Here is a 12,724-nt window from a genome sequence, read left to right on the forward strand (position 1 = left end):
TTAAAAGAATGCACTCTGTCTTCTCTGCATCCGCTTGGGCTTTTCATTGAAGCTCTTCTTGAAGACTGAAAATGTCATCTTCTTCTTACCAAGAGCTGGTTTCTCTCTTAACAGTTTAACTCTCTCCCAAAATTCTTCACTGCTGAATAACTAAAAAATAACTATTTTCCAGATATATTTTGTGGTTTACACTTCATTAGGCCACATCCTGATCTCCTGAACACGTTCCATTTGCATATCTCATCTACAACTATGTAAATACTATCAGAGGCTCATTACTGTCACATATATAAATATTACAGTATTTTGATTCAAACTGACACAAACACAGATGACATCGGACTGCAATTGTGAATGCAGTGTTCTTTGGCCAATTCCAACTAGCAGCCTTGATTAGAAAAAATAAACACTCTCCAAAAGGGTAAAGACTAACTTCAGAGGGGTTTTAGGTGCTGGTACGAAAATGGCATATTGACTCATGGTCCATGCAGGATCCATAATTGCCTCCCAGCATGTGCAGAAGGCAGGAGATACAAAAAGATGCGGAAGTCGGACGCTCTTTTTTTTTTTGCTCTTTAAAAATTTTTATATAGTCTAAAGTCAAATATGAATATTCTGCATAAAACTTGCAGGAATTTATTTTTTTTTAAACCAGATCTCAGTTGCCAGCTCTTGTGAACAGAGAGAAAAATAACGCTAGAAGGATCCAGCTGGCCAGACAGAGGGTTTAGATTATCCACAGCATGAAGGACCTGGCCTGTTACTACTGATCTGTGCCCCGGTCTCTGTGTTGTGCTGCTTTCCATCTCTGGTTACCGCAGAAATGCGGATCATTCTACTGAACGAAACTGAAGCGACATCCACCTCACATCATTGTTTCTTAACAGTGAACTTGAATATGAGCACTGATATCTGACATTACCTGCTGGAACTTCTTGCATGTTTTTGACAGCTGTTGAAGGTCATCAGCATCTAGAAATGACAGCATGTGTACAATTAGGTTCTTGGGCATTCGGATGAGAAAATTATAATGCCTTTGACATAAATTAACTGTGTACTCCAGCGTGTTGTTGCCAAAGATGTTCCTCACCCGCTCTGTGGTACAAGAAAAGAAAAAGACAGAGAAGAATAAACACAAAATAATCCTCATGTAACCTGACTATTTTAAAACATGATCATGAACGCAATAAAACTGGGCTAGGAATATGTCAATAACTTCGGTGTTAGGAGGAAAGAGGTTGGGAGAGGCTGGGACTCAAGAGGAGACAATAGATTGGGCCATTGCTGTATACATTGATGAGACAGAGGAAGGATGAGCTGACGAGAGGCTGGATGCTGGCTGTACCTTGAACTGCAGAGAGGTTGGGGATGACCGTGGTTCAAAACTTGTCTGAAGCATTGGCACAGAGGTGGGGTGGAGAGCACCTACCAGCCTGGTCCTGCTGGGGACCCTGGAGCCCCCATACACATTGATCAGGCAGACCTATGACAGCCTTCAAGCAGCAGAGGGTCTGCAGCTACCACAGCCATTTTTCAGTGGTATGAAGGGAGAGGAAGGCATTGCTGTTCAAAGTACTTCTCTTTCACAGAGCAGAAGAGAACGGAAAAGAGATGTGAAGATGCTACTGAGGGAGAGAGGATCTGTCAGGGCCCCCGGGTGTACCAAAAGTCTCTGCAGCCTCCTCCCTCCCTGCTCCGAGGGGTTTGGCTGGCTGTGCTCAAGGTCAGCTCTGGCACGGGGCAGCCGTGCCTGGCCGTGCACCTCCCGCACCCCGACCCATCAGCTCGATTTCCTGGCTTGACCTCGGACCTCCTCGTCCACTACAGACCCGCTGGTGAGGGCACGGCCCCTGCCCACCCTGGCTCCCAGCTCCCGGCTCCCCTTCCCTTGCAGAGCAGCCCTCTCTCTGCCGCTCCTGCAGCTCCTACCAAAGAGAGAGGACTCGCTCCACTGACAGCGACCGTTCCTTAGTTCAGAGTTGGGTGTTCTGCCTCCCCTCCCCTGAAAAGTTACAACTCAAGACACTCCAATGAATGTCAGTGAAAGAGACTCAAATGAAATGAAATACTCGAGAGGTAATTTAGCCCTCCACACAGGGCAAAAGCCAAAACAATTAAGAAGGGAGTATTAAATATGATTAGCTTAGGGATATCAAATGAAAAATGGAAATGCTTCCACAGCTGAATAGACTCAGTGTTATGTCCTTAATTTAGAACACTATCCTGCAATGCAAACATTAAAGTTGATTGTGTATTGAAAAGTTTTAAGTTCCTTATTTAAAGATCAAATACCTAAGAAGAAAACACTCAGAAATGTGTTACATAGGGTAGAAATGTATTCAATGGGTATTTAAGACATAATTCCATACTTCCAATGACTTGTGATTTCTCCACAGCTAGTGTTAGGTAACAGGTTTATTGCTCTATTCATTACAGTCATTACCACGTAATAAGAACAAAAAGGCAATTCCAGAAAATAACTGAGAGGCCTAAAAGAAAGAATGAAATGAAGTAAAATAGCTGTCTTGTATGATTATACTCCATGCCTTCAAATTGTTGAGATTTTCACTGAGAGAGAAACTTCACAGGTGAATATAATTTTTTACATTTTGCTTACACAAAAAACAGAAGAACTGAAAACTATATGCAAGCATCTCTCACAATAATATTCACCAAAAGGGGGGAGACTTACGAAATTTTAGCATGATTTCATAAATCAAATGAAATCCATAGATGTAGAGAAAAAAATTCTTAACAAGTTAGAAAAAAAAGTTTAACCATACAGTACAAAAAAGTCTTATTCACTAGGGCTGAGATGGCTTCTAACACTTCATGTATTCTCCGTTTGCTAGTGCAATACTTGCTCTGTAACTGCTGATCCAGCAGAAATTCTGTATGGAGTTTCTTCACCTCCTTTGGGAAAACCTTCTCTTGGCTAGGTTGAAAGGAAATCCTCCAAGTACTCCAGATCACCTACGGAAATCAACAGCATGAAAAAAGAAGAGAAGATAACTTAGTTTGGCCAAGAAGAAATGTAGCAAATGGGGTACACCTGATTTATTTGGAATTTAATGAAGTGTTTGATTCCGTGGTAAATGGAAATTATTAGATGAACTACAGAAGCTGGAAATTAATTCAAGAACTGCGAGCTAGGTGAAAGAGCTGGCAAACCAGAGAAAGACAAAAAACTCAGGATGAAATGAGAACCACAGTGGAGACAGGTTATTAGCTGGCTTTGGGTTGACTTTACACACTATTTCCACGAATGACCAAGGCAAGGGTCAGCTAGTGGTATCTGGAGTAATAAAAACAGGATAAAATGCGATAGTGCAAAATGCAAATACCGCGCTTGGGGACGAATAGCAAGAGCGCTCTTAACTGAAGACTTGGATGGAAACGACCAGTTGTTTTTTAAGCCAGTCATGGGAAAACCACAGTCTACACTAGGTCGTGGTTCGGTGAAAGCCAGTCACTGTCCTCCAGTGTGTCAGGCAGGGCATGTCCCAGACACCCAGGGGAAACCCAGGCCTGCGCAGCACGCCCTCCTGAGACCTCCCCTGGGACACCCGAAAAGCTGCTTGCCCCTGCTCAGGAAAGACGCTTTCAAGCTGGAAGGAGGGAGGAGATCAGGACAAAGAGGGAGGGAAGACCAAGCAAGCTCCTGCTCCCCAAGAACACATCACACGGGAGATGGCTGAAACCAGGGAACGAGGAGGGTGGGTTTGAACGAAAGGACACTCCTGGCACAGCAACAATGAATATATATCCTATAGTCAAAAGGAGATGAGCCTGGGACATGACTACACAGAAGAACAGGTAGGTACCCAGCCTGCGGTGCTAGCTTGCGCCCGTGGCATCTAGAGGTGGAACGAAGAAAAAAATTCTTCATCAATCAATAATTGTGGTTGATCACTACACTTGCACTTGCACTACATTTTTACAGCACGTATAGGATTGATTTTCTTGAAAACTTAGCCACAACTGCTGAGAAAATACTGCTTCTATAAAAGTAGCCTGTGAAGTGTGACAGATCACTGCTAAATGTTACCTGACGCTATGGCTGATCAGGGAGACAGGTACCAGCTTTTTTGAAAATGCTAGTGGTTTTGGCTAATGTTTCAAAATTATTGAAGGTAATTTGAAGTTTATTCTCCCTCTCTATTTGAGAGGGAAAGCAAAAGCAGTTTTGAGGGACTTCTTTCTTTCCCCATAGGGTAAGCCTGGGACCCTCAGATGGCAAATGCTGACAGCTCCTGTATCAAACACATTTAAAATATGGAATGATTTTTTAAGGTGGGTAAGTTCCCTTCTCAAAAATGATTTAGCTCCTTTTAAGAAGAGGAGTGAAGCTCTTGTCTCTGAGGTGCTTTTAAAAACATCCTTGTGCCATAAGACACAGAAAAGAAAGCAAATTACTGCTGCCACCAAATTCTTAGCTATTTCATTTCTTGACGATGGGTGTTTAACTTCGTGCTATTGAGATTTTGTTGTGTGTATTCTTCTATGATGTACCATAGTTCAAACAAAACCCGTGAAGGACTTCCAAACTCCAGCAGAATGGAAGTGTTGGAGAACTTCATGCTTGAAAAAGAAATGTAAATTTGTGCTTTCTCTGGAGAAATGTTTACCGCCAGAATCTTGCTCAGCAGGCAGGAAAGAGCATTCAATATAAATTAAAAGATTTAAATTATGTCACTTTTCAAAACATCTTTTGGCATTACTGCAAGGCTGTTTGACAGCTTTCCAGGGTGTTGTGCAGTTTTGGCACCTACAGAGATTTTCCTTTCCAGAAGCGTAACAGTGCAATAAACTTTTTTTACCTTGCTGGTGTCAGCATCAGTGCAGGCTCGGGAAGACACCCGCGTCCGGACTCATCCTGCCTCCTTACCTCTGCGCAGGGGATGGGGAAGCGGTGGAAGTCTTTGCCGGGGGGAGGAGACTGGCAGTGGAGCTCGTGAAGGGTCTCCTGCAGAAGGGACACTGTGGTGCTTGCTCCTCCGAACCTGTAAGGAGCAAAACTAACCCCCCGTCTGCCAAGACTGCTCCTGTGGACCCGCTGCTTCAGCTCAGCCTGCTCCCCAGTCTTGTCACAGCGACGGTGTCCACGTATCTGTGCCAACCTGCTCAAGAGGAATGATTAACAGTCAAAGCCTTTTGCAGGTGCACAATGCTTTCGGAAAGCCTCTGCCTAGAGCCACAGCCACAGCTATGACCTCTGTGTAGCACCGATATTCCCCGGCTGGCTTTGCAGTTACCCTACAGCGGCTGCTGGGCTAATACAGCTCGATGGCTACCCCTGCCAGGCTGCTGGTTAGTCACCGGCATCACTGCAGCAAAGACTGCTCGAAATGCTCTGCTGAAGAGAAAGGATTTCCACAAAAATCTTTTATTTTACATAGCACCGAGTGGCTTGTGTTTCTGTCAAATTTCTCTAGTTGTTGAGGGTCAGTGGAGACGAAATGCTCTACAGTGACATCAGGATTTTGAAGGTGGGGGACAGGAGACAAAGGAAGAACAGGGCTGCCTCCTAATACGACAGCGTGATCTGATTTTTACACAGATGACTAAAAGACCTCAATCCTCCAGCCAGGTGAACTTACGTACCAACGTCTGCTCACACCAAGCCTCTGGTTTGCAGGGCTTAGTCGGTGGCTGCTCCTCAGGTAGAGCGCTCTGCCTAGAGAATGCTCTTGGGAAAGGGATCATCATTCAATCAATTCAGTTTCTAACAATCAATAAAAAGGAAGGGGCGGCGAGTCTACTGCTGGGATCCTACATGTCTGAGCTGAGGGGAGCAGTCAGAAAAGGCCGGTCGAGTCTCCTTCACTCAGAGCCTACTGCCTGGCTGTGACATCTTGATGCTGGAGGATGACTGAGCTCCGGACCGACCAGGGCACTGCCTCCCTGCCGACCTGCCGGTCCTGGCAGGGCACGGAGGTATGCTGTTTACATGGGCTGCATGCCAACAGGGATCCCTCTCCTACAGGTGGATTGCTGCCGGGAACATACAAAGGAAATTTAAGAAGCAAAAAAAAGCTTGCTCCAAAAACCACATGGGAGATGTTACGCATCAGAAGTTTTAGACAGGTATTTCCAAATTCACAGGAGTTTTTACACATTCACTTTTTGTCTTTTTTGTAGCTCGTTTTTCGAAATGTTCTGTAATGCAGCCAAAAGTCTGACAAAAATACAATTATTCGTATTAAGAATTATGTTTGTTAATTATGGAAACTTATTCTGAGCCAAATATTCATGGAGATGGCTTAAAATATTTTCACAGTATTTTCTTGACAGAAGGCATAGTAAGACACTCCATGTGACAAATGACTTCTCTGAATTTTACCATTAGAAAACATTATTGTTTAAAGATGTTTCAAGAGATCAATATGAAACTATGAGTTCCACATCACTCATTTCCAAGGCCAAAGCTAGTTCTGCACAGATCTCAGCACAGTTTACAGTATCTGGAGGTGAATCAAAACTGTAGTTGGAAACCTTTCATAACAGACAAGTTTCTGAATGTTTGTATTAAATGTGCTTTCCAGAGCTGACTGAGAATTCACGAGAACTCTCATTCCCAAAGGAGTAATTTTTACACTCAGCTACAGTTCAGTGATGTTAATTCAAAGGACAAAAAGTCCACTACTTCTCTTAAGTATTAATTTTGCCCTCAGAGGTTTACAGCGAGGGACAGATTCTCAGATACTGTAAATCAGCATAACTCCACTGAAATTAATTTGTCCCTATACTAAAAGAACCGGTCATTTGCAAAAACCGCAATCAGGAGCATGGCCAAAGGCCAAGCAGATTTATGTAGCAACATGAAATAGCCAGGTGACTAGAGAAAGGAGGAACCTAGGTCAACATTTTTCTAAATAGTCCTAAGAAGGTTAGGTTCATGCATACATCAGTGAATGAGCTTTGGGAAATGAATAATGGGATGTAACTTTCCTTCCCTGACTACTGGTTTGGGCAAAAAAATAAGAAATGGGGAATATACATTATTTTGAAGGTCCTGCACCTGCTGAATTAATCTGGGTCAGATACGGGTTTGAATTTTCAGTTTAAGCTCTCTCCAAAATGTATTGGTCTTGAAACTTTTCATCATTTCAGTGCTATAAAACTGGATGTCAAATAAATCGTTGCTTCCATTATCATCCATTATTTTTGAGACAAGACCTACCCTATAAGCTGGTGTCAGGTAAACACTTTGCAGCCTAGTTTAAAGTGTTCAGCACTTTCTCTCTATATATCTCACTTTTTGGGATAACCTGAATCCCCAAAAGAACTTGCCTCTGCTCCCTGACAACAGTCATTTCAGTAAAGGGAAGCAAAACAAAAATGAAGGGACTAAGCACGGACCTCGGCTCCACCAGGCGTGCAGTAACCTACCACTCTACTCCTATGACAGAAAAAGGACTTGGCAAACCCCGTATGGCCTGAACTTCAGGAACAGCGGCCAGCCACCACCTGGTTTTGGTGGCCGGAGTTCAGCAGTGCTGAGGAGAATGCTGAGGGTCTTCAAAACACAGAAACCAGCCTGCAAGAGAGCTGTAGAGGTACTGATGTATGATGAGTTTCATGGACCACCTATCAAAGGACTTAAGGCTTTGAACAAATATTTTCTTTTTCTTTCATTATTTTAATTCACACCTGAGGTTTTTCAGACACTACTTACACTTCTACATTGGGTGTATGAGAGGAAGAGCTCTGACTCTAAGTGAAGGCAAAGGAGGGATCCTTCTTCCCCTCTGTGACAGCTCCAAGATTGCCGTGTAGTCTTGAGGGGAAGCTATCACTTCGAGACAAAGAAGTGAGAAGAAGCTGTTGTGCTCACCCCACCTGAGCTTTACAGACCTCATTAAAATCTTTCTGGGTCGTTCTGTTACAGTAGTGACATGCAGTGGCAGCATCATATCATGGAGATTGGAGAGAACAATGCCATACAAAACCTACACATAACAGTATAGGTTATTCCATATCAAGATAATACTAACCAGATGAGACTATTTAATTTTTGTATGTTGGAAAACAGAAAAAAATGGCCATTGTCTTGTAAAGGCCCTTGTGATTGTCTCCTGTGCCCCTTTTTGTGTTCAGCCCTGGTTCCTACATTACAAGCAAGACATTGCCACATGTAACATACCTATTTTCCACAGCAAATACCTATTTTTCCATCCATAGATTTTTTTTTTTTACTTATTCTTTAAAGACTTTGCACACTTTTCATGCATTTGTGCACCACTGCTCCTGCTCTCACCAGCCATCCCCAGGCTCACGGAGATAGGCACGCGGCAGCTTGTTCTTTTAGACCTCCATTGCATTACACGCTCACATATGTGCATGCATGCACACACACACACACAGAAGCATACACACATTTTTAATACAAAATACTACAGATTTTCTTTGCAGAGTCCCACCAGTTGAAAAACATTAGTGTCTCCACCATATGGGGTATATAAAGACAAGTTCCCTGTCCCATTCAGAAAAGAAAGATGGGATACACAAATAGCTAATGCGGGAACCGAGCACACCCTGTCAGTTCAGCTGTATGGATGCTATCAAGCACGCTGTCCTTTCTGTTTCTTCTATTGCATTGTCTTGTGCTGAGCTCTCTCCCCAGGCACAGTCAACCAACCTGCATTAGGAGACACTGCAGTACATGACTCCCTGGCCCACATGAGCCATACACAAAAAGCCTGAGACCCATTGAAGCCCCGAGCCTCGTCTCTCCTAGGAGGGAGAGGCCCCTGAGAGCCCCCAGACAACTCTGTGCTGCCCCTTCCCTTCCTTCCACGTGGCCCCACTCGCTGCCCCGTGCCGGAGGATGTAAGGTAGGCCAGCCAAGACCCCAGGCTCCCCTTTCCTTCCTCTCTAACAAGTCAAACGCCACAGACAGCAGACAGTGTTTCAGGCTATTTTCCATCCTCACCATACGAAGGGTGAGGCACGCAGGTTGTGTGCCAGGCTGGCGTGAATTTGTTTTTGATAAGCACTAGAAGGCGGCGATTACTAGCGCTTTAGCAAGTAAGGGCAGAAAATGGCAATGTGAGATCAGACAGAAGGTGCATCTGATCTCCTCTCTGATGAGACATCAGAAAGCTACGGCTGAGCCGGACAATCACACAGGCTGTCCTCCCACACCACAACAATTTCTGTCTCAGAGACTTAGTGAAACAAGGTAGTATATTTATGTTCAATAGCCCTTGATATATTTTTTTGGACATGAGTTGACATAATCACTTTTTGTATCTGAAGAAGCTCATCAATTGAAATATCCTGTGGCAAGGGGTCCCATGGTTAGGGTTATGCTGTTGTGTTTTATTCGTACCTACATTTGCACTTCTGTGATTTTATCATTCGGTACCGTGATGGCCTACTGCAGCTCTTCAACCTGGCTTTCATTCCTACTGCCCTGAATAATATAATTCCATCAACAGACTTTGTCACCTCACCACCCATCCCCTGTTCCAAATCAGTTAGGAGTACATTGCTAGCACAGATCCCCCTCCATTTCAGAAAACTGGCCATTTACTCCTCTTTAAACCAGTTTTTTGTACCCTTGTGAGACCTTCCCTATTGTCTCATACTGACTTAGCTTCTTCACAAGCCTTTGGTGAGACACCTTATTGAATATCAGCTGTAAATCTAAGTGGACTAACTCAATCCATCTTGCTCACTTTTTGCATCTTTAAAAGATGTCTACTGACATCTTGCAAAAGATATGTTGACTCTTTCCTGATATCCCACATATGCCTGTATTTTTATTCTGTTATAGCTTGGGGTTTTTTTTTAATATGCCTGGTAGATGTCCACATCAGATCTACTGGTCTGAAATCTCTAGATCCCAGCGAAATTCTTTTTAAGAACTGGTGTCACATTATCAACTTGGCATTTTTCCTGACTCCAGACTCAATTTAAAGTCAAAGATCATAACATCCAGTTTACATTTCAGTCATTTCAGTCTTTTTTAGAAGCTCTTGAGTGAATATTACCTGGTTCTGCCAATACGTTTCTCTTTTTTTTTTTTTTTTTCAATTTGTTGCCCATTTGGAAGCTGTCCTGGTTTCGGCTAGGATAGAGTTAATTTTCTTCCTAGTAGCTGGTATAGTGCTGTGTTTTGGATTTAGTAGGAAAATAACGTTGATAACACACTGATGGTTTTAGTTGTTGCTAAGTAGTGTTTATACTAAGTCAAGGATTTTTCAGCTTCTCATGCCCAGCCAGCAAGAAGGCTGGAGGGGCACAAGAAGCTGGGAGGGGACACCACCAGGACAGCTGACCCAAACTGGCCAAAGGGATATTCCATACCATATGACATCATGCCCAGTATATAAACTGGGGGGAGTTGGCTAGGAGGGGCGGATCGCTGCTCGGGAACTAACTGGGCATCGGTCGGCGAGTGGTGAGCAATTGCATTGTGCATCACTTGTTTTGTATAGTCTAATTCTTTTAGTATTATTATTGTCATATTATTATTATTATTATCATCATTATTTTTCCTTCCTTTCTGTCCTATTAAACTGTCTTTATCTCAACCCACAAGGGTTTTGTTTTTCGATTCTCTCCCCCATCCCACTGGGTGGGGGGAGTGAGTGAACGGCTGCGTGGTGCTTAGTTGCTGGCTGGGGTTAAACCACGACAGAAGCCTATGTACAGATGTCAGCATCATCAGAAGGCTACAATGGCATTTCCAAAAGCCACAACAGCATCAGTTCAACATAGCTCAAAACAAGTTATGCTAAGAACTAGAAAACACTCTTGAAATTCCTTGCAAAGACGGTATTTTTGACTCTGTGCCACAAGCTAGTGGAAGGTAGGGCAGTATTTTGGGTTAAGTATCACAATATTCCTATTCCATTCATTTACTTTCCTGTAGCCATTCACTATTTGCCACTGTTGCGCTTTTCTTATTACAAGTTTCTGCAAAAAGAGAATGTAAGAATAATGGAGGAAAGGAATAATCAAAAAATTATTAAAGAAAAGGGAAATGAGTTGTGACAGTAACAGCTACAGTTCTGTGGAGATTCTTTTGAAATGTTAATATTTTTGTAGTATGTGAGAGTGTTGAACGAATCAATGAAAAACACCTACACCCTGCCCTAGGTTTTGTTAACTTTCAGAAGGACTTCAGCAGAAATACTACAAATTTACAGAACCTGTGTAAAAACCTCCCAGAACCTTTAGAAATGCTAAACAAACTGTAATCTCCAGTCGGGACTGAACTGGCCTGGTGTTCCTCCTATAGCTCAAGAAGTGTATGCATTTCTGTCATCCTGTTTAGTGCCCTTACCGACTTTTTTTCTGCAATGAACCTCCAGTCAATTCCTCAAATTACAGCTTAAGCCTGGAGACCTGAGCTTTGCTGATGAAATCTGCATCCAAGGTACACTGGGCAAAAATATTTAGCAAAAGACCAATTATTTATTCAGAAGTGCTAAACAAAGGTCTAATAGTCAGGAGATAAAAACCAAAGGCACTAAAAACGGACAAGGCCTTTAGTAGGGCCTCTTGCGATAGGACAAGGGGTAATGGTTTTAAACTAAAAGAGGGTAGATTCAGACTAGATATATGGAAGACATTTTTTACGATGAGGGTGGTGAAACACTGGAACAGGTTGCCCAGAGAGGTTGTGGATGCCCCATCCCTGGAAACACTCAAGGTCAGGCTGGACGGGGCTCTGAGCAACCTGATCGAGTTGAAGATGTCCCTGCTCATTGCAGGGCGGGGTTGGACTAGATGACCTTTAAAGGTCCCTTCCAACCCAAACCATTCTATGATTCTATGATTCTATAATATCACTGTTTCAGAACCACTGAGAACTGGACATAAGTTTAATTTTCTGGACAGTATCTTTTACCTTACCTGGTATCTGCACCTATGGTATAGTAATGTGAATAGGCTGGGGAAGTGCTATTTTTAAGAATATGTAAGTCTAACAATAACAGCATCAATGACAAATTGAATCTATAACAGCACCATACTAAACAAATTCCTGCTGGGAGTCATGGGAGAGGTATAAGACTATCTAACAGGAGTTTTATTTGTGGCTGCCTGAACTAAATATTTATATTAAAATGTCAGCCAAAATAAATAATGTGGAGGCCTCGGAACAGGCAGAACTAAACACAGCTACACTAATAATATAAAGGAGAAAGTTGCCTTGGCCAAGCTTCAAGAGGACCCAACATCGAGCTTAGTCCAGCTCTCCTTTAGTAACGCCACAACGAACGAAAGAAAGTTTGACACAGAAGGACCTTTCCTAGCATCGTTCTGACTGCAGCAGAAAACAGAAAGATTGAACGAGCCCCATGAACCGATCCAGCGTAGCCCAGCACGGTCCGGCACTGGTGTTAAATAACATTTACCTGACGGCCTGAAAAGCGTATGGTATTGACAAAGGATCCATGACTACTTTCCTGGATTAAACACAATCTTTTCAAGTGTTGCTGAAAATGGCTAATAGGGATTGGTGAGAAACAACAATTTATAATTTAGGAAGAGGTTTATAATTTAATAGAATCCAGGAAGAGATCTCTTGGAAGATGTTGGACCAGAAAAAGACCATAAAGACATACTGGTATTTTAAAAGAAAGACACGTAACATAAAGTAAGTTAATTTAGAAAAAAAGCCATTTTCTGCTGTAAACTGTAAATTAGTTTAACCTGATGTTACACCTTTAGCCTACAGAAGGGAAAGGACTCAGCTCCAAATCAACAC

At 42.9% G+C, this 12,724-nt stretch overlaps 1 protein-coding gene across 1 annotated transcript in view; it reads right to left on the reverse strand.

The window, feature by feature from the left end:
• The window catches only part of LOC127023894 (F-box only protein 36-like), a 23,352-nt gene continuing 10,628 nt past the window's right edge, over window positions 1-12,724 (reverse strand). The window contains exons 2-5 of the mRNA XM_050908601.1: window positions 4,889-5,120; window positions 2,865-2,973; window positions 923-1,095; window positions 1-150 (exon numbers count right to left, since the gene is read on the reverse strand). Coding sequence (XP_050764558.1) covers window positions 1-150; window positions 923-1,095; window positions 2,865-2,973; window positions 4,889-5,120 — 664 coding nt within the window. The remainder of the gene's footprint in view (window positions 151-922; window positions 1,096-2,864; window positions 2,974-4,888; window positions 5,121-12,724) is intronic.

This window comes from Gymnogyps californianus, chromosome 1 (assembly GCF_018139145.2).
Source record: "Gymnogyps californianus isolate 813 chromosome 1, ASM1813914v2, whole genome shotgun sequence".
Lineage (NCBI taxonomy): Eukaryota > Metazoa > Chordata > Aves > Accipitriformes > Cathartidae > Gymnogyps > Gymnogyps californianus.